Source organism: Pristiophorus japonicus, chromosome 3 (genome assembly GCF_044704955.1).
Source record: "Pristiophorus japonicus isolate sPriJap1 chromosome 3, sPriJap1.hap1, whole genome shotgun sequence".
In the NCBI taxonomy this organism is placed as follows: Eukaryota; Metazoa; Chordata; class Chondrichthyes; family Pristiophoridae; genus Pristiophorus; species Pristiophorus japonicus.
Window position 1 is genome coordinate 265,261,596 of NC_091979.1, and position 23,220 is coordinate 265,284,815.

Genomic DNA, 23,220 nt, shown 5'->3' on the forward strand with positions numbered 1-23,220 from the left:
CACTCTGAGTAACTTTGTCTTCTCTCTCGCTCCTCTCAACCTTGATGATGTTCTGCCTCATGGGCCTTTACCATTCACTGAAGTCTCTCAATAGAATAACAAAGTATTTGAGCTTCACTCTCACAGTTTAAGATTTCAAGACGTGCAGATTGAACAACAGCTTGCAACACAACTATTATCCCAGGCAGAATATAGGCAGATGAGAAATTTGTGCTGCAAATGCTGATCGCGATCACAACCAATGAGCAACTAAACTAAAACTGCAATAATTATATTTTGTTAACAAAACATATGAAGTAACCTAGCTACCAGTTTAATGTAAATAAAGCACTACACATCACATGTGTTGATATAAAATATGTTTTATAGCTGAACATATGCAGAAAAAATCTAGGCTCTAAACCAAAACCAATAGCAATAGTCACCAGCAGCAAATAGCAGTGGAATGAGGTGTTGCATTTATTGACAAATCAAACAGTTGTCTGTTAAAAGTGTACATGCACATGCCTGATAACAGTTTCAACCTTAGTGTGGTGACATATATTACTTTACTAAATTAGCTTGGTAAATGAGATTGGGAAGGAAAAATAGTTAACAAAATGAACGAGTTTAATCTGGAGAGCATAGTTCCCTTTTGATACAGACCTACCTCTGGTTGCTACAAGGAGCATTTTCATCACTAGTTTATAATCTTTCCATTCATCTGTGAGGTAATTTGCTCAGTTGTTGGGATTGCTAATTGTGTTCGGACATCACTTTATTTAATCTCTGAAATCCAATACCAGTAACTGCATTCTTTTCACGAATCAGTATAATTGAATGAAATTAACACTGGCCTCCCAAGATATAGAACTCCAGCAATAGAATGGCACAAAGTATATTTAGCATGACTGCTGATGCTTGCTGTTCTGAGCAGATTTCAGTGTTTGAGATGATTGTGTGTAAAAGTTAACATCATTCCCATTTTATGAATTAATTTAAAATGTAGAACACAGGATCTGAAAGCTAAAGAGAGATTTGTTTGAACTGGAGTACTACAATTACAGAAAAAGGTTCACCAGCTTAGAAAAAATAAAGTGCAAAGTTTAGATATCAAGTATGTGTCTTGGTTAGTTATATAAATCTGCACATCTAAATGGCGAGGAACAAACAGAAGAGAACTTCTTAAATTCCAGTGTCCTGTCATATTATAAGTAATGGACTCAAAATGTCAGAATTAAAGTATAGTTTGTATAAAGATACTTACACTTTGCTAAATCAATAAATAATGAAGCAATTTTACATCCCTATTAGCAGCAGTTCAGCAGTTAATAACTGAGTTGATATAATGGAACACAAACATTGAGGCTGAACATCCTACCTTTATTGCTGGAGGCACTTTGTGACTGGTAATCCAAGCAGCAGTCTGGGTTTAAAGTTTATATGTATATATAGACATACAGCTACTTACTGCTCACACAGCACTTGTTCAAGACACACTTCTTCCATACTGGAATTTCACTCCTGCAACCCATGGCTAGTGGCCAACCTCTAATAAAAAAGGCCGTTGAGCCCAGGTAATCTTTGAACCTCTGCTGCGATGCGTTCCAAGGTTCACTGAGCTCAAACAATCCTGATTGTAGCAACAACAGTCTCAAGAGGTGAATTAATCTCAATCAGTTTTATTCACCTTTAACTCTTTCAAGCCAGGGTGGCTTCAGTACAGTTGACGGATTTTGAATTATTAATCTGTCCGGTTGATCAACAGATTGAAATTCAGCATTTGATTACTTAAACTATTTTAGCATGTAGTAAACAATGAGGTGAGTCTTTGAGGCTTTAGCAGGTTCAGTTTTGGCTTTAGATTTAATTTTAGGGTCATAAATATGTGAATTATTAAGAAGCCAAAGCCAGAGCCCCATTCTGGTGCAGGTCAGTGCATAGCCATTTCTAAACTCCGTTTATAACAACTTGGATTTAGGAACTCTATACAAATTGGACAAATCTGCAGACCAGGCCAAACTGAGAATGGTAGTGGATTCTGAGGAGACAGCTCAGTAACTACAAAATCAGTGGGACAAAATTTACAGGTGGGCACAATAATGACAAATCAACTTAAATATGGACTAGTACTACAAATTGGAGGAGAAAAATGGGAGACTTCAGTACTCCATGACTAGTGCTGAAATAGTTAAGTGTAAAGTCAAAAGAGATCGAAAGGTTTTAGTAGATTCTGCAATTTTGTAGCTCCATCTCTGACCTTCACTCACTGCAAGCATAGTTTCCACTGGGAGCGCGGGTCATGGAATTACCCATTATCATAACTCATTTTTACAGAACCTAAAACTGTGTCATTCATTAGTTCACTCAATTTTCCATTCTTCTTACAGTCTACAGGATTAAAAATAAACGTAAGCTCAATGTCACTTATCACTGCTTCATGATTTACCTAGCCTTCTCTCTTATTAATTTTAATCTCAGCAGTGTCTGGTTTCAGTGGCCCAGGTCTGGCTTAGGTACGCTGACCTGTCTCCTCTTGAAATGCCCCAAAATGGAGCATTTCACGGCTAAAATGGAACAGCTTGTCCTGATAAACTCTATCTAGTCATTTTGGGATGCCCAAAAGGAATCATTCACTGCTCCATCCCTGAAGTGTCCTAATTTTGACTTTTCCGTGCAGGTTGATACTCCAGCATTGCAAAAATGATGATCTAATGGAGAGCAACTGTGATCTGGTTACTGATGGGGTCAGATCATCCACCAGCCTTTCAAGCCAATGGCAATGTTTTGTTGATCATTATTAACAAAGTTATTAGTTATTTCTTGGACAGCTCCTTGCATAGTCATGATTGTAAAGCTTTTTCTTTTCCTTTCAGCTCCCAATGTTCTGCCCTACACATTCACTTGGAAGGTACTCACGTGCTATTTTCCTGCTTATCCAGCCAGTAATGTACATGATCCACTCTACTGGTGTATTTAGCCGATGCTTTTTGGAACATTATACTTTTCTACTTTTTATCCTTCCTTGCAACTGATGCTCATTGAGCAAATGGAACGATATCTTTGTCCTGACAACCCCCTCAGCGCAGTCCTGAGGGAGTGTCGCACTGTCAGAGATACCGTCTTTCGGATGAGATGTAAAACTGAGGCCCCATCTGTCCTCTCAGGTAGATCCCATGGCACTATTCGAAGAAGAACAGGTGAGTTCTCCCCAGTGTCCTGGCCAGTATTTATCCCCCAACACCTAAAAATCAGATGATCTGATTAATTTATTTAATTGCTGTTTGTGAGACCTGGTTGTGCTCAAATTGGCTGCTGTGCTTCCTACATTACAACAGTGACCGCACTTCAAAAATAATTCATTGGCTGTAAGCCATTTTGGGATGTCCTGAGGTCATGAAAGGCACTATATAAATACAAGTCTTTCTTTACTTTATTAAAAAAAACTTGAATGAGAAAAAAAACAGTTGTGTGTAATTTTATCAAGACACGGTATAATGTCAGGCAACCTTGCTTTTTGATATCTACATGCACTGTTATCACAGGAAATCTGACCTCCCAGGGATCCTGGCATTTGAAATCATTTCACTGATAAGTACAATAAGATTGCTTTAAATGAACCTTTGGAGTTCAAAGACCACTTTTAATTTTGGACGATATGAATAATTTCAACAGCTGACGTGGCATGTAGGTTCCTAAAATGAATTGCTGTAACTTGGTTTTGTTTTGTGGGTATCTTAAACAGTAAATCTGGATATTTTTATAGATTGAAAATAGATAGAAATGATCTAAATGTAAATCCAACCCTCCTCCTAGATATGGAATGAATAGTTACTCAACTTTTATCTCAAGCTAATGGTTACTCCTCAAGAGCTTATGTATGTCCAGTCACAGAATGAATACCGTATTCCTACACTACCATATTCATTCACTGAGGGGAAGGAACCCCCCATACAGGCTAATAACTTTGTAATAACCTTTTAAGAGGTACCCAGAGAATTCAGCAAAGTCCAATTTTTGTTTCCTGGTTACAAGTTGGAAATGACTGCTACCTTATAAATGGTGAGGGAGCAGGGAATCACCCCCCACTACATTGCTGGAAAATAAGAATATGCACCCACGACTAAGCTGCAAGAAATTCACCAACTGTCAGAGAATTAGACACACAGTGCCAGCTGTCAGGGGAGATTGCCAGGAAATGGGGAGGAGTCCTCTGTATACCACATGGTAATATGGATGTAGATGCAGCATTAGACAGAATCAGACGTAGAATGCCAGGGAATCAGACTGTTGAGGTGTTAGATCAGGGGTGGGCAATTATTTGGACTGGAGGGCCACTTAACAAGTTTTGGAGAGCTGCTGAGGGCCGCACACCAACATTCCCTCTTAGGCACGTGGCTGCAGGGTCGCACAACAATCACGCGGTCCCACACAGGTTGCTCCCCAGCTCCCCAGCCGCTGAACGAGATACTGCGCGTACGCAGCTGCATAATCGCGCACAAAATAAATTAGAGGGAACATTACATGAACATAAATATGCATAAGCATAAATTCAGATAGTAGACAGATGCTATCTTACATACACAACATGTATTCGATACTGCTTAGAAATTAGTCATAGATAAAAATTGAACATGTTGTGCTATCTTCTGGTCTCTGTAAATCAGTGCTGTGAAATAGAAATGTACCCTCTTTAGAGCCTGTGTCAGCATCAAGTCCTCACCTCAGTCATCCTCAAGTCCCTTTGTGGAAGCAGTCCGATTTCTGCTTTCACATCTCCCACTCATCTGAGTCGCTATATATTTTTGCAGGGACATCTTTGGAGTCATAAAAGTGCTTTGCGTGCAAAGGTTACTAATGTCGTTCCAATTGGTGCCAGATGAGAACTCCTCTGCCGTCGTACTCTGGATACCGGGAGAGGAAAGATGTCACTTTCTTTGGTAAAAGAGTTGTGGAGATGAGCAGCCTTGACTCCATCTAAAATGGATAGGGCATATTGGAGTACACAGTGTATTCTGGGTACGGATGTCGCCATTACGGTCCAGAATGACGGAATGGATCCTTTTAAGATCGGGCCAGGGAGAATCACTGTTGCGAATTATTAATTTGAATGAAGTGTTACTATGGTTTTTCCTTGGCTGCAGTTCGGGTCTGTCTCTGACCCATGAGAAGTGAAAGTGGATAGACGAATGTACAACTCGAGCGGCTTGCATTCTATTTCTGTCCCATCCAGCGGGCCGTATAGAATGACCTGGCGGGCCGAATGCGGCCTGAGGGCCATATTTTGCCCACCACTGTGCTAGATACATGAGTGCAGACCATCAGTAAATAAGAATTTCCCATTTGGTACCCAAGCTGATTTAAATAATCATCGATGGAGGAATGTCTCCTCCACCTTGTACTCTGACGTGATGGCAGAAATACTTTTAGTGGGATAGGTCAAATTATATCCTACTAACAGGTAGATATTGTGTTCTTTTGTGCCTATTATATAGTTAAACAATCATATACATCCAAATCAAGTGTCCAAATCTTGCCATACTTGAGCATTTGGCAAATTAGGTGGAGCTTGCATGATTTGAGTCATTTTGGATTCAGAATTTGACTTTTTCTTCGACCATAGTTTAAACCATTCCCAATGCTACTGCAGTTTTGGAGGAAAAGAATAATAATTAACTACGAATAACCAGTTAAATTGTAACCATTAACATATATACATGCAATGGCTGTTTCGCTGTTTAATTTTGGTTGAAGAACTGTAGTAATTAAATCAAGACTGACATTGGAGCATAACTATCATTTGCTAATAAATTAAAACAGATAGATTCATTTCGACATGCATTTTGAACACTTAAGAAGTCATAAGGTTAAACATTCATGTTTCATTATTAACTGCACCCTCCTCAAGAAAAGCAACAAGAAATAAGTGTTACAAAAGCATTAAATGTCATTTAGTTAGACTTAATCTACACTGTCATTACTTTTTGTGGTGAAATTGTACTTTGCTTCTGATAATACACGTTTTTCCAAAGGTCTGTTCTTTGCACTTATGGGCTTGTAATGAGTGAAGACATTGAATGAAAGTCTACTGTTAATCAGTTACTAACTATTAAAATGCTTCTATTAACCTACGCAAGTCTCCTAACTTTTATGATCTTTACCAGCTAAGATTCAGAGCTCTGCCAGGAAAGATAAGATAAAGGGTTATAGTAGACCTGCAAGTACAAAGTAAAAGACTACTTGTACTATGCACAACCAATGCTGCCAAAGGTCCAAAGGACAAGAAAAACAAAGTAGTAATGTAGGTACCTCTCAGAAACTAAGTGACAGTAGAGAATTAAACTAGAACCAAAAGGTGCATGTTTTGTGACAGTTTTGGTTGTGTTGCCAGTGAACATTGTAGAGAGACAATGCTGTCATTGGATATTACATTAGATTTTGCAGCGCTGATTTTATGGCACACTGCTGGCTAGCGCCGAACCTTGCTCGGGGTAAACATGGGCTGCTGAATGGAGACGGAATAGAGACATTTCTCAGTGAGCCCGATTTTACAACAGAAAATGCTGGTGTTTTCGGAGGCACTGCTGCTGACCTGTGCAAGTCTCATTAAAGCTATAAAAATGATTTAAGTATAAATACAATGCTAGATTTAGTGACCTTCTTACCACCACCTCACTGGTGGCACTGCTCATGTGTATGAACCAGGCGCAATAATCTACGATTGACCTGGCCTGTAGAAGTTGGCTCGTTGAAGACGAGGATCACTTTTCATTTCTGTCGAAAGTTGGAGATTTTTTTGTTTCATTATATTGCTTTATCTGCCTTTTCTTTGGTGCATCGATTTTTGTTGTTATTTTGATCTTTCTTTATCCATTATAGGACTTTTATTTCCAACTCCTTTTCTACAACTGTCTTGCTTTTAGCTGCTGTTTCATTTGCAATAAGCAAAGGGTGCAGCAGGGAATTCATTTAAGGGTTCCAATGATGCTTCTCGATTTGGAAGAGGGATAGCGCTTCTTGAAGGAATAAGAAGCAGCAGGTGCGACTGAGTACAACAACAACTTGTATTTATATAGCATTTATATTGCATTTAATGTAGTGAAACATAGAAACATAGAAAATAGGTGCAGGAGTAGGCCATTCGGCCCTTCGAGCCTGCACCGCCATTCAGTAAGATCATGGCTGATCATTCCCTCAGCACCCCTTTCCTGCTTTCTCTCCATACCTCTTGATCCCCTTAGCCATAAGGGCCATATTTAACTCCCTCTTGAATATATCCAGTGAACTGGCATCAACAACTCTCTGCGGCAGGGAATTCCACAGATTAACAACTCTCTGAGTGAAGAAGTTTCTCCTCATCTCAGTCCCAAATGGCCTACCCCTTATCCTAAGACTGTGCCCCTGGTTCTGGACTTTCCCAACATCGGAAACATTCTTCCCGCATCTAACCTGTCCAGTCCCGTCAGAATCTTATATGTTTCTATGAGATCCCCTCTCATCCTTCTAAACTCCAGTGAATAAAGGCCCAATTGATCCAGTCTCTCCTCATATGACAGTCCAGCCATCCCTGGAATTAGTCTGGTGAACCTTTGCTGCACTCCCTCAATAGCAAGAACGTCCTTCCTCAGATTAGGAGACCAAAACTGAACACAATATTCCAGGTGAGGCCTCACTAAGGCCCTGTACAACTACAGCAAGACCTCCCTACTCCTATACTCAAAACCCCTAGCTATGAAGGTCAACCATTTTCCTTCTTCACCACCTGCATGCCAACCTTCAATGACTGATGAACCATAACACCCAGGTCTCGTTGCACCTCCCCTTTTCCTAATCTGCCACCATTCAGGTAATATTCTGCCTTTGTGTTTTTGCCCCCAAAATGGATAACCTCACATTTATCCACATTATACTGAATCTGCCATGTATTTGCCCACTCACCTAACCTGTCCAAGTCACCCTGCAGCCTCTTAGCATCCTCCTCACAGCGCCACCCAGTTTAGTGTCATCTGCAAACTTGGAGATATTACACTCAATTCCTTCATCCAAATCGTTGATGTATATTGTAAAGAGCTGGGGTCCCAGCACTGAGCCCTGCGGCACTCCACTAGTCACTGGCTGCCATTCTGAAAAGGACCCGTTTATCCCGACTCTCTGCTTCCTGTCTGTCAACCAGTTCTCTATCCATGTCAGTACATTACCCCCAATACCATGTGCTTTGATTTTGCACACCAATCTCTTGTGCGAGACTTTGTCAAAAGCCTTTTGAAAGTCCAAATACACCACATCCACTGGTTCTCCCTTGTCCACTCTGCTAGTTACATCCTCAAAAAATTCCAGAAGACTCGTCAAGCATGATTTCCCTTTCATAAATCCATGCTGACTTGGTCCGATCCTGTCATTGCTTTCCAAATGCGCTGCTATTTCAAACTTAATAATTGATTCCAACATTTTCCCCACTACTGATGTCAGGCTAACCGGTCTATAATTCCCCATTTTCTCTCTCCCTCCTTTTTTAAAAAATTGTGTTACATTAGCCACCCTCCTGTCCATAGGAACTGATCCAGAGTCAATAGACTGTTGGAAAATGATCACCAATGCATCCACTATTTCTAGGGCCACTTCCTTAAGCACTCTGGGATGCAGACTATCAGGCCCTGGGAATTTATCGGCCTTTAATCCCATCAATTTCCCTAATACAATTTCCCGTCTAATAAGGATATCCTTCAGTTCCTCCTTTTCACGACACCCACTGTCGCCTAGTACATCCGGAAGGTTATTTGTGTCTTCCTTCGTGAAGACAGAACCGAAGTATTTATTCAATTGGTCTGCCATTTCTTTGTTCCCCATTATAAATTCACCTGAATCCGACTGCAAGGGACCTACGTTTGTCTTCACTAATCTTTTTCTCTTCACATATTTATAGAAGCTTTTGCAGTCAGTTTTTATATTCCCTGCAAGCTTTCTCTCGTACTCTATTTCCCCCCTCTTAATTAAAACCTTAGTCCTCCTCTGTTGAATTCTAAATTTCTCCCAAGTCCTCAGGTTTGCTGCTTTTTCTGGCCAATTTATATGCCTCTTCCTTGGTTTTAACACTATCCTTAATTTCCCTTGTTAGCCATGGTTGAGCCACCTTCCCTGTTTTATTTTTACTCCAGACAAGGATGTACAATTGCTGAAGATCATCCATGTGATCTTTAAATGTTTGCCATTGCTTATCCACCGTCAACCCTTTAAGTATTCTAGCCAATTCACGCCTCATACCGTCGAAGTTACCTTTCCTTCAGTTCAGGACCCTAGTTTCTGAATTAACTGTGTCACTCTCCATCTTAATAAAGAATTCTGCCATATTATGGTCACTCTTCCCCAAGGGGCCTCGCACAACAAGATTTCTAATTAGTCCCTTCTCATTACACATCACCCAGTCTTGGATGGCCAGCTCTCCAGTTGGTTCCTCGACATATTGGTCCAAAAAACCATCCCCAATACACTCCAGGAAATCCTCCTCCGCCGCATTGCTACAAGTTTGGTTAGCCCAATCAATATGTAGATTAAAGTCGCCCATGATAACTGCTATACCTTTATTGCACACATCCCTTATTTCTTGTTTGATGCTGTCCCCAACCTCACTACTACTGTTTGGTGGTCTGTACACAACTGCCACTAGCGTTTTCTGCCCTTTGGTATTCCGCAGCTCCACCCATATCGATTCCACATCATCCAGGCTAATGTCCCTCCTTACTATTGCATTCATTTCCTCTTTAACCAGCAACACCACCTTTTCCTCTCTGCCTATCCTTCCTAAATGTTGAATACCCCTGGATGTTGAGTTCCCAGCCTTGGTCACTCTGGAGCCATGTCTCATATCCGTTAACTGCTGTCAGCGCAGTTAATTCATCCACTTTATTACGAATACTCCTCGCATTGAGGCACAGAGCCTTGAGGCTTGTCTTTTTAACACACTTTGCCCCTTTAGAATTTTTCTGTAATGTGGCCCTTTTTGTTTTTTGCCTTTATTTTTCTCTGCCCTCCAATTTTACTATTCTCCTTTCTATCTTTTGCTTCTGCCTCCATTTTATTTCCCTCTGTATAGGAAAATACATAGGTTTTTTCCTGCATAGGTTCCCATCCCCCTGCCATGTTAGTTTAATTCCTCCCCAACAGCACTAGCAAACACTCTCCCTAGGACATTGGTTCCGGTCCTGCCCAGATGCAGTCTATCCGGTTTGTAATGGTTCCACCTCCCCCAGAACCGGTTCCAATGTCCCAGGAATTTGAATCCCTCCCTTTTGCACCACTCCTGAAGCCACGTATTCATCTGGGCTATCCTGCGATTCCTACTCTGACTAGCACGTGGCACTGGTAGCAATCCTGAGATTACTACTTTTGAGGTCCTACTTTTTAATTTAGCTCCTAGCTCCCTTAATTCGTCTCGTAGGACATCCCAAGGTGCTTCACAGGAGTATTATGGGATAAAAAAGTTGACAACGAGCGGCATAAGTAGAAATTAACGCAGGTGACCAAAGGTTTGATGAAAGAGGTCGGTTTTAAGGAGCATCTTGAAGGAGGAAAGAGAGATAAAGAGGCGGAGAGGTTTAGGCAGGGAGTTCCAGAACTTGGGCCTAGGCAACAGAAGGCACGGCCACCAATGGTTGAGCGATTATAATCGGGGATGCTCAAGAGGGCAGAATTAGAGGAACGCAGACATCTTGGGTGGGGGATTGTGAGGCTGAAGGAGATTACAGAGATAGGGAGGGGTGAGGCCATGGAGGGATTTGTAAACAAGGATGAGAATTTTGAAATCGAGGCTTTGCTTAACCGGGAGCCACCAATGTAGGTCAGCGAGCACAGGGGTGATGGGTGAGCGGGACTTGGTGCGAGTTAGGACACGGGCTGCTGACTTTTGAATAACCTCAAGTTTACATAGCGTAGCATGTGGGAGACCAGCCCATGAAAGTGAGTTGCAGATTCAATTCTAGATATGGCTGTGGGTCCCAAATGGTGTGAAACCACCTTCGGGAAGTCATCGGACAACATTTTGTGCAGTATAACTTCAGTGCTGTGTGAAGCTAGATTTAAAATTGGTCAAGCAGTCTGTTGGATATTTTGGGCACTTTATAAATTTACCACATAGTCCTTGTAAAGTTATGAGAAAATGTCAGCTGCTGCAGTCTCTCTCCTGGTATCAAAAAAATGGTTTCCAAAGGAACAGACCTCGATCCTGATGGGCAGGTTAGAACAGCTGCAATCTAACTTATGATGGCTGGTGTGCAACGGCCACCCCACGTTAAAAGAATCCATGCACAGGCATCTTCCACCCTTCAGTATGTAGTTCGGGACCTGGAATGTCAGGTCCCTCATTGAAACACCTGTGAACTCATCTATTTTTAGTGTGGAAGTGGGTCATCTTTGATACGAGGGACTGCCTAATACTATACTAATCTAACTCAGGTCTTGCTATCTGCACCACACTCTATAACTCAGTGGGGTTTAACTGCAGCCTAAAAAGAAAGGAAGACAGATTTGTATTTATGTCGCACCTTTCATGACCTCAGGATATCCCAAAGTGCTTTACAGCGAACCAAGTACCTAACAATTCTTATTATAGTTACAGAAAATACAGAAAGACTAAGGAGCCGATTTTTAGCACCTCACCGCCCACTGCTGCTGACATTCCTCCTGAAAATCTGCCCAGCACCACTTTCGGGGTGGCCTGGAGCGGGCGGGAGGGGAGAGCCACCGGGAAGCGCCCGCTGACGTCAGCAGGCGGTTCCCAGTACAACTGAGCTCCCGCTCGCTGAGCTCCCAGATTACTGCGGGCGGGATTCGGCGGCAGAACTAGGGTGTACCGCTGGCTGGAGGCTGGTCTGTCCCCGACGGTGAGTTCGAAGAACCTGAAAAAAAGGTAAGTGAACATTTTAATACTTTTTTTCAACAGCGACTTGCCTGGATGGGGTCTCCTGAAGGTCTTTCGATACTTTTTTAATGTTTTGCTGTTGTTTTTTTTTTCAGGTCTTCGACCCTCCGTGGGCCCGACTCCATCCTTGGCGGCACTTGGGCGACAAGCGCCTCTGCCGCCGAGAATGAGAGCTCCCGCCTGCTGCTGCCCAGATTGGCGCCGTCCGTCTTCCATTTGCTGCCCGCCGACCTTCCAGGGACCACCTTCATGAATATCCCACCCAAAGTACTGCCCGGTACCTCAGTGGCCATTGGCGGCACTTTGGGCGGCACTTGAGCGGGTGGAGGCCTTGCTGAAAATCGGCCCCTAAATAAAATACATTTTGAAACATTTTTAGGTCAGTTTTTTAATAGTCCATTACTGCCTTTGGAATGAGGCATGAGAAATCATTGGATTTGAGTATACCACCAGGTAAGAATGCCTAATTTGTAATTTTGCAATTTATATTTTTCAAGTATGAAGATTATATCATCATCAAATGGTTTGAGGTACAAGTACCTCTATCTGCTTTAGTATGAAAGAGTTTCGGATTTTCAGATTATTGCTAATTCTGGGTGCAATTGATCAAAAGAAGGTTTAAGATAAATTGTATGTGAAAGAAGCAGAGCACCATTGATTTAAATATCCATTGGAGAAATGACTATCAGAGAGAGGTGATTGATGCCCATAAGAAATCATTAAAATACATTGAATGAAAGTGTGTGTTTGCTGCAACTTCTTTTTGTTACAGAATTATCTGCCCATCCAGTAAAGCAAAATGGCCTCATTTTATTTCGTACCAACACTTAAATATTTTTGCACAATTAAACTTCAAGAAATTATTGACTTTCTCCTAGTTGTAAACTAAATAGCAAGTGTACTGTTGAAACAGACCATTTCGTTGATAATCTATCAATGATGACATTATTTTGTAAGCTGTTTAGAATTACACAGTGCCAGACCCTGACAAACCCACTGGTGATGTCCAAGATGATGACAAGTGAATCATCATGATGTTTAAGAGCAGAGTTTCAGAGTGCATAACATAGGCTAGAAGATCAGCAATGGAACATGTATACTGAAAATTATACAGTACATCATAGATTAGGCCAAGATTTTCAAACTGCTAGATAATTTCAGAGTTAGCAACATATTTCATAGCCTTAGAAAGTAAGGTCAATAGGGTGGTAGTTTGAGAGTAAGAGGAAGTGCCTCTGATAAAGATTAAGAAAGAAAGACTTGGATTTATATAGCTCCTTTCACGACCACCAGACGTCTCAAAGCACTTCACAGCCAAAGTACTTTTGGAGCGTAGTCACTGTTGTAATGTAGGAAAAGAGGCAGCCAATTTGTGCACAAGCAAGCTCCCACAAACAGCAATGTGATAATGATCAGATAATTTGTTTATGTTATGTTGAATGAGGGATAAATATTGGCTGGGACATTGGGGATAACTCCCCTGCTCTTCTTTGAAATTGTGCCATGGGATTTTTACATCCACTTGAGAGAGCATACAAGGCCTCAGTTTAACATCTCATCCAAAAGACAGCATCTCCGACAGTGCAGCACTCCCTCAGCACTGCACTGGAATGTCAGCCTAGAGTTATGTGCTCAAGTCTCTGGAGTGGGATCTGAACCCATGACTTTCTGAGCCACAGGCAAGAGTGCTATCCACTGAGCCACAGCATGAACATGAGCAATTTTCCATGGAGAAGGAAAGGTGAACTGGGATGAGCAGGTACTGGGAGGTAGTAAGTTTGGAGGCGCACAATTTGAGGACAATAAGAGGGGTATCCAGAGGCCAACTGAACTCACCCCGATAATTTCCCTTAAAACAAAATGCAGATACCTCTACAAGAACTGCCTATAACTGGTTAAGTCTCATTACATGAAACTATACTCAAGAATTACAATGATAGGAACAGTCAGAATTTCAGAAACGATGAGCAGGAAAAACAGCTTGTGGTACCCAGGTGCAACTTCTGGAGCTTGTGTGGTTTAACTGAACCTCGCACTTAAATCAAAGTCATTACATGAGAGCCAGGAAATTAAGAGTTCTGCTAATTAAATACAGAACCTGTCCTGCCAAAGGCACTTGAGAATTAACACATCCACCTCGTGCATTAGGTATAAATACAACACTGATCTGTGGTCTTCTTTCTGCCTGAGGTACTGACCACACAACCTTAAACGCTCAACATTTGGAAGATAACACGGAAACTGTTATGTCTTTGATACTCTTATGAATTACTCCACGAGGTCTAGTATTGTACTTGAGCTGTTGTGACCTTAGTCCCATTTATTGTAACTCCAGAGTGAGGCACAAACATGGTGGACAGTCTTTTATACTGGGCCCTGCATACGTTCACTTGCTCAGACCGCTTCCCAGGGAGCAGCAGCGACACTGTGTAAGCGAAAAGGACAGGGAGGTCACAGACACATCAGCAATGTGATAACGATCAGATAATCTATTTGTTATGTTGAATGACCCTCAGGTCTCCTGCCGCAGTGCCCCCTGGTGGCACACCTTTGTGACTATACAGTTAGTATACATGGTTTACATACATGACATCACTTCCCCCAAGTCTTTAATGCAAATTGACTCATACATTGACGATGACCCGGGTTTTGCACTTCCTGGTTGACCATTGGAGGGTCGCTTCTAGCTTGGGTGGGTTGGTAGTGAGATTTGTTTTCAGTGGAGGTTCCAGTGGTTTCTGGTGTTGTGAGTCCATGACTACTCCATTCTCCCCCCCCCCCCCATCCCCTCACACAGCGATCATGCTAATGGCCCGTTACATGAAAGTTGCATTCAAGTTCATCACATGGGTTTTACATTTACATCTTGGTACATTTGTTGGGTGGATTACAGTTGCGTTTCTTTTTGTGTGGTACATTTACATGATCAGTACAGGTATATCAGTGCAGGTACACAAGGACAGTCTAGTTCCAGCACGGCCGGATGAGATCCGGGTCGTCTGGTGGCGGTGCAGTGCCCCATGCTAGTGGGTCTGTGGACGAGGTGAGCTCATTTTGCTCCAGTTGCCGGAGCTTGGGGCTCTTGCCGTTACTCCTAGTGTCGGGCAGGCCCAAAGACAGCTGATGTGCCTGTGACCTCCCTGTCCTTTTCGTTTGCATTGTCTCGCTGCTGCTCCCTGGGAAGCGGTCTGAGCGAGTGAGCGTTTCGTCTAAGCGACAGTGGGGCTGCCTCGTCTTGTCTAGCAGTTCGCAGGGGACTGCTGACTCGCTTTCCTTGAGGGCACCGTTGTGAGCACTCTCTAGTTTGGGGTCCTGGCTGGTCCAGTCCCGTTCGGAGGAGCTGTTGTGGGTGACCCTTCGCTCTTGGGCATTGCCGTGGCGGCGAGTGGGTATGTGGGCTGCGCCTTTTCCAGCCCGGTGGTGGACGACGGTAGCCGACTGCGAGCATAGGCGCAGTTTACTGTTTCTGGCCCGTGGCAGTTCATGCCATCGGGTGCCTGCAATTTTAAACCGATCTGAGGCAGGGTATCGTTACCGGTGCCTCTGCTCTCCGGGGATCGTTTACTCTGCGGCTTGTCTACTTCTGTCAGCTGTGGGGACACTTTATGTTACATCGTTCTGGTCCTGGGTACGCAGGCTACAGCATTGGGTAGCCCGCTGGACCTGTATACGACCATTAGGTGTTCGCCCGCTACATTGGCTGATTGCAATTTGCACCCGACATCGCTCAACAACATTTTGCTCATTACAGCTGGACTTTTACATTGGTTACCAATTTCAAGCAGTTCATTTAAAAATGGCGGGTTGCCGGCCTCCTTTAAAATGGCCTTACTACTTTTACCCCAATCATTTTCCTTGCGTGGAACCACGTGTCGTTGCTCCATTAGCGCTGCACCTCGTGGTTTGGAAGCCATCTTTTCCCTGTCCATGATGTCGACTGCCGCGATCTTCTTTCCCAGCGATTCTGCCACTGAAGCTGGGAAGGCGCCCTCGGATCCAATCTTCCTCCCCAGGAGTCCTGCCACTGAAACCGGGAAGGTGCGTTCAGGTCGTCTAGGCCGGATCATCACCACGCAGTCATGATGAGCGGTCTGTGCCTTGGGGGCTGCGCAGATCTGCTCTCCGGTGCCTGGTCCAACTGAAGATGAGGACTTGCTCTGCCTCTGAGCACAGGGGACGTCGATTGCTGGAGGGATAAAGTCTTCCCAGTTCCAGTGAATCTTCCCCATCCATCTTCTTCCAAGAAGCGTTGGTCCATCACCTGAAACAATCCACAATGGTAAATTGTGCACCGCGCCATCATGGGATACACTTACATCCGCACTACCAACAACTGATATCAGTTCCTTGGTGTAGGTGCGCAGCTTTGCCTGAACCGGGACCAGCTTGGGTCGTTCAGCTTGATTGTTCCATAGCCTCTCAAAGGCTTCCTGGCTCATTACTGACTGACTCGCCCAGTGTCCACTTCCATGAAGACTGGAATGCCATTTATCTCAACTTCCATTATCCCTGGAGGACAATCTGTGGTGCAGGTATATACTCCATACACTTTGTCCTGGGACTGAGTTGCCTCTCTAGCCACCTCCTTGTAATCCGCGCTGGATTCACAGCCATCTGCTGACTCCTCTTCCACATGGTGAGTCACAGCTCTTTTGCACATTCGCTGGAGGTGGCCCTTTGTGCTGCAGCCTTTGCACACATAGTCTCTGAACCGACACTGATGAGCCCTGTGATTACCTCCGCAACGCCAGCATGGTGCTACTCCACTTACGTTTGCACCCCTCGGTGGACTCTGAGTTAAAGGACTCGGGGGCCTGTACCCTCTGCCCTGGGCAGGTTCACGTTCAACAGCTCTGCCTGTGAAAGGCGCCATTCTATTTACAGTACTTGCTGGGTTTGAGTCCTGAGAGTGAGTCATCATCTGCTTGGAGCTGCAGCTTGAGGTCATGAACGCCTGGCTGATGCTGTTGGCCTTCTGCAGAGTGACGGTGGTTTCGGCAGACAGTAGCCTGTGAAGAAGGGCCTCATGACCGATGCCAATTACGAAGACGTCCCGCAACGCATCGGCGAGGGATGTGCTGAATTCACACGGTCCTGCCAGCCTTCTGAGGTCGGCAGCGTACTTCATGATTTCCTGGTCCTCAGGGCGGTGGTGTGTATAAAACCGATGCCTGGCCGTGAGGATGCTCTCCTTCGGTTTGAGTTGGTCCTAAATTAGCACTTTCAGCTCCTCGTATGACTTGGTCGTTGTTTTCCCTGGTGCAAGCAACGCCGTAGACCGTGGGCCCACAACTGGTCAACAAGATAGCTCTGCGCTTATCTGCGTAGTGTGACTGGATCATCGCCTACAAGGTCGTTTGCTACGAAATATTGGTCGAGCCGCTCCATAAAGGCTTCCCAATCTTCCCCCACTGAGAACTTTTCTAATGCAACAAAGTTAGTCATTTTTGCGGGAAAGTTCGTAATCTCGTCGCCAGTTGTTATGTCTTTGATAATCTTAGGAGTGACTCCATGAGGTCTAGTATTGTACTTGAGCTGTTGTGATTTTAATCCCATTTATTGTAACTCCAGAGTGAGGCACAAGCATGGTGGGCAGCCTTTTATACTGGGCCCTTCACACCTATGCAGGTGACCCTCAGGTCTCCCACCGCAGTGCCCTCTGATGGCACACCTTATGTGACTATACAGTTGGTATACATGGTCTACATACATGACATCGGGAAATTAATAGTTCTGCTAATTAAATACAGAACCTGTCCTGCTATAGCGCCTTTCACAACCACCAGACGTCTCAAAGCACTTCACAGCCAAAGTACTTTTGGAGCGTAGTCACTGTTGTAATGTAGGAAAAGCGGCAGCCAATTTGTGCACAAGCAAGCTCCCACAAACAGCAATGTGATAACGATCAGATAATCTGTTCATGTTATGTTGAGGGATAAATATTGGCCAGGACATTGGGGATAACGCCCCTGCTCTTCTTTGAAATAGTGCCATGGGATTTTTACATCCACTTGAGAGAGCATACAAGGCCTCAGTTTAACATCTCATCCAAAAGATGGCATCTCCGACAGTGCAGCACTCCCTCAGCACTGCACTGGAGTGTCAGCCTAGAGTTATGTGCTCAAGTCTCTTGAGTGGGATCCGAACCCACAACCTTCTGAACTAGAGGCAAGAGTGTTATCCACTGAGCCACAGCTGACATAAGATGAACATGAGCAATTTTCCAAGGAGAAGGAAAGGTGAACTGGGATGAGCAGGTACTGGGCGGTAGTAAGTTTGGAGGCGCACAATTTGAGGACAATAAGAGGGGTATCCAGAGGCCAACTGAACTCACCCCGATAATTTCCCTTAAAACAAAATGCAGATCATACTGTTGATACCTCTGCAAGAACTGCCTATAACTGGTTAAGTCTCATTACATGAATCTATACAATGATAGGAACAGTCAGAATTTCAGAAATGATGAGCAGGAAAAACAGCTTGTGGTACCCAGGTGCAACTTCTGGAGCTTGTGTGGTTTAACCTGAACCTCGCATTTAAATCAAAGTCATTACATGAGAGCCAGGAAATTAAGAGTTCTGCTAATTAAATACAGAACCTCTCCTGCCAAAGGCACTTGAGAATTAACACATCCACCTCGTGCATTAGGTATAAATACAACACTGATCTGTGGTCTTATTACTGCCTGAGGTACTGACCACATAACCTTAAACGCTCAACATTTGGAAGATGACACGGAAACAATCCAAATTTCATCGCAAAGAGCTTGATCTGCATCATTACTGTGAGCATCATGTTATGGTCGCAAAGCCAGCTCTTTTACTTGCCTTTTTCTTTTCCCATTTGCTTTCTCCTGGTAACTGCACTGGGCGTTCGAAACTATTCCTGGGACTTCAGGTTCCCAGAAACATCTCCTTCCCCTTCAGTGCCATGAGACTGGGATCTGCCATCCAGCTTGCCATTGAGAAAGTAAATTCAGACCCCGTTCTCATGCTTAATTACACACTGGATTTTGTGTATGCCGACAGTGATTGTGATGCCAAGGTATCCATAAGCGCATTCATCAACCAGGTCCAGAAATACAATGTTTCAGCTCTCTTTGGGCCAGCCTGTCCTGAGGTGGCAGAGGTAAGAGATTTGTGTGGAGGATTTCACATCGGTGTTCAATTGGTTAATGCGTGTTGCATGTAATCTACTGCGAAATGCACATCATTGAAATTGTTATTTCAGGGGGAATATCTAGAGAAGCAATACAACATCTTGGATTTGACGGGAAAAAATGGAACAAATTAAACTTGCAACTTTTAACATTTGGACCAAATGATATTGCAATCTTGAAAGGGTTAAAGTAAATCTAATTGAAAGGTTCTGAGGAGGTCAGTTATCAATGTTGCAGAATTCTGTACATTGTTCTGATTATGATGGTACTGCTTTATGTAGATTCTTAACTTGAAATACCACTTCTGTGGACGACCGTGTATCCAGAAACATCAGCTACCGCTATACTTTTTTTAACCATTTGACAGTATGAAAGGTGAAGAATGGAGAGATGTGAAAGGGCAGCTTAAAGAGAAAGGTTCTTGAATCAGAAAGGGTGTGGAACAGATGAATAATGAATGAAGGGAAATGATGAAAGCTGAGAAAGTAAAATTGTTTTAGAGGCAATATAAAGGAAGCGGATGGAAAGTGAGGTGAAAATCCATACAGGATGAAGACAATAGAAAGCAAAGAGGAAAGGATGAGAGAAAGTGACACAATGGAAAACAATTAAAGTAATGACAGAGAAATGAAGAGATGAAGAAGTCATACACAATTGAAGGGAAGAAAGCTGAATGAAAGATGGTATAAAATTAAACCTTATTTTTGCTGTTCTTTCATGAGTCTGATATATCAACTGCACTGACTACTCTTGAGTCTTGCTGTTTAGATTACAGGTCTGCTAGCCTCCCACTGGAACATCCCCATCTTCGGATTTGTGGGCCAGGCACCTACGTTAGATAATTTCCTTGTATATGACACTTACGTGAAACTGCTGTCTCCGAGCCAGAGGATGGGAGATGCCCTTGTCAAAACGCTGCAGTTCTTTGGCTGGAAGTATGTTGCCCTCTTTGGAGGGACTGGCAGTGAATCTTTGTGGGACAGAATTGATGGTCTCTGGGAAATCGTAGCAAAAGAGCTGGAAACAAACGTCACCATTACAGCTCAAGTCAAGTACGACACAGGCAACTCAACCCTTCATCAGGAAAATCTCAAGCAAATTGCCACTGCAGCAAGAAGTAAGTGACACCACACGATTGCAAAAGCAGATCATCCGGTGTTTCCTTCTGCTTTGTAAGTGTCAATCTGTTCTACCTACTTTTGCTCAAACACATTCACAGTACTATTGCCTTCTAAATTTACATTTGTATGTCTCAAAGATTTTGTAACAAATACACATGACTTTTTTTTATAGAACCTAAAGTAAATTTCATTTATCTTAAAGAAGATTTTTCTTAAAGAAGTGTTTTCTTAAAGCTATCTTCAAAATTAACATACTGGCAAAATTCATGGCACGCTAAATATTGCACAACATCCTTTTAAATAATGCTGTATTTAAAATGAATTAGCTAGACCTTGACATCCATTCACTTTGCATCATTTCTACTGCTTTAAATTATTCCTGTTTAAACAGTGAGTGATGGTGGTGTCACAGGTAGATAGCTTTCAGGTGTTACTGCGCTTCAGGCCAATATTATACTAATGCTCTCTGATCCATTCAGATCAGTCTGAGGTGTGCATAGGTGGGTAACTAGCTGCACACCTCAGGGGTCATGCGGGCAATCTGACTCCCAAGTGCACTAAAGCAAGAGTTACAGTGTCAGCTGTGGCTCAGTGGGTAGCACACCTGCCTCTGAATCAGAAGGTTGTGGGTTCAACTCCTGCTCCAGGGACTTGAGCACATAAAGCAAGGCTGACACTCCAGTACAGTGCTGAGGGAGTGCTGCACTGTCGGAGGTGCTGCCTTTTGGATGAAATGCTAAACCGAGGCCCTGTCTGCTCTCTCAGGTGGATGTAAATGATTCCATGGCACTATTTGAAGAAGATCAGGGGAGTTATCCCTGGTGTCCTGGCCAATATTTATCCCTCAGCCAGCATCATAGTAAACAGATTATCTGGTTACTATCCCATTGCTGTTTGTGGGAGCTTGCTGTGTGCAAATTGGCTGCCGTGTTTCCCACATTACAACAGTGACTACACTCCAAAAGTACTTCTACAAAAGCTATGGATGCTGGAATCTGAAATCAAAGCAGAAAATGCTGGAAATCTCAGTGGGTCAGGCAGCATCTGTGGAGAGAGAAACAGAGTTAACGTTTCAAGTCGATGACCCTTCGTCAGAATGGAAATCCTGTGCCCAACTTTCCAACCATTTAAATTAAAATCATGCAGAGCATCAGACACTGCAGGCTCGTGCTTTTCCGACCAATACTCCCTATATAAGTCTTGCATTTATATAGCGCCTTTCACGGCCACCGGATGTCTCAAAGTGCTTTACAGCCAATTAAGTACTTTTGGAGTGTAGTCACTGTTGTAATGTTGGAAACGCGGCAGCCAATTTGTGCACAGCAAGCTCGTACAAATAGCAATGTGATGATGACCAGATAATCTGTTTTTTTGTTATGTTGATTGAGTGATAAATATTGGCCAGGATACGGGGGATAACTCCCCTGCTATTCTTTGAAATAGTGCCATGGGATCTTTTACGTCCACCTGAGAGAGCAGACGTGGCCTCAGTTTAATGTCTCATCTGAAAGACGGCATCTCCGACAGTGCAGCACTCCCTCAGCACTGCACTGGAGTGTCAGCTCAGATTTTTGTGCTCAAGTCCCTGAAGTGCACCGCTCCGATCCTCTCAACACAATCATGAACACCAGTTTGATTAGTTTTTCTATTTCTGTTGATTTTATTTTTTAAAATATTGTCCAAGCACTGAAAATATCTGGAAGCGTGTTGCAGGCCAGGGGCCTCGCCCCACTGGGAGCTCAGAGCAGGCAATGAAGAGTGCGCTGGTGCCATTCCTCAGTACGTAGTGCCAGTGGGTGAGGCGGCCTGCCAACTCATTCAGAGAATCACCCAGGCTAGTAAATAGGGGACTTCAATGAGGGTAAAATTTAACTTCAGCGAGGGGAGGGGCAAGTGTATAACGAGCGGTCGATTTTCGACCCGCCTAACGTGAATTTTAGCCCACCGATTCAATAACGGTGCAAGAAATCTTGTATTGGCAATACAAAAGAGAATGTCAAGAAAGATTTTGCCAAAAGCGGAAAATGGTTGGGGGCTATAGGTCTGAAACTAGTGGAATGATCAGCTAAATAGAGGCTACTGGTTGTCTTTTGTCTTTCTGGAATTGGCAAATTATTGGCAAAATGATGTGCAATTGCACCAATAAAATGAATACTTTTCAGTGGAAGCCTAACAATGAATGAATTGGCTTTGAATGCTCAGCATTGACTTTCATAGACACAGAATCATAGGCTGGTGAGTGCAGAATCACAAAACCCGGCTGTGGTCATATTTGACACTCGGGGGAAAATTATTTTGGCTCCAGTGGAATCATTCTTCAATCAAGTAGGATGTTGACGGAATGATCAAGCGCGTGAAATGTGCACCAATGGCAGCTAAGCAGTAGTTTGCAAAAGTCTAGATATTACTGCGTGCGATATTAAGCCATTTGCACTTAAAATGATTGTCTCCAATAAAATAGAGTACAGAATAATGTAATAGGAACGTGCTAAGTGTTGATATGCTAATATTTCACAGTAATTTCCTGCTTTAAATAGCTTACAGTGTTAAGTTAAAACAGGTGTTCTTTAATACAAGATCATGTGGGGTTTTCGGGGTTAAATCGTTCATATCAATAAAAGCAAGGCGGAACAAGTCTATGTTAGGTGCCGTCAAATTATTCCATGCGGAAACAAGTAAAGGAATTTAATTTTAAGGCTCTTTGAAACGTTACAAGTGAGCAGTTGTACCATATTTCACGAATCTTTATATTGAAATAATTTCACTCTTTTCTCTTCTTAGCACGCTTGCTAATTCAACAATATCTTACAATAACTAAAGTACAATGTTGCATTCAGATTTTTCAAAAAAAATTACATGGTTAGAGAATTCTAGACCTATTTTGGATATGTAGACATAAAGACAAATGTAACTTTATCATACAATAGCAGTAAAATCATTGTAATAGTAAGGTAGTTCTTTCCCTATGTTTCAATCAGTAACACTGCTGCATATTTATCTTTCCAGTCATCATTTTAATTTGTACTCCTGAGGTGGCGAGATCCATA

General features: G+C 43.1%; 1 protein-coding gene across 3 annotated transcripts in view; it reads right to left on the reverse strand.

Annotated features, from left to right (window-relative positions):
- Positions 1-20,110, reverse strand: part of acsl5 (acyl-CoA synthetase long chain family member 5) — a 73,869-nt gene extending 53,759 nt beyond the window's left edge. Inside the window, exon 1 of one of the 3 annotated variants that reach the window (XM_070874990.1) lies at positions 19,917-20,110. In XM_070874990.1, coding sequence (XP_070731091.1) covers positions 19,917-20,089 — 173 coding nt within the window. In that variant the 5' untranslated portion in view covers positions 20,090-20,110. Of the gene's footprint in view, positions 1-1,360; positions 1,461-4,702; positions 4,818-19,916 lie in introns of those variants that run through there. The other 2 variants (XM_070874991.1, XM_070874992.1) reach the window with 2 other exon arrangements.
- Positions 20,111-23,220: the final 3,110 nt, after the last annotated feature.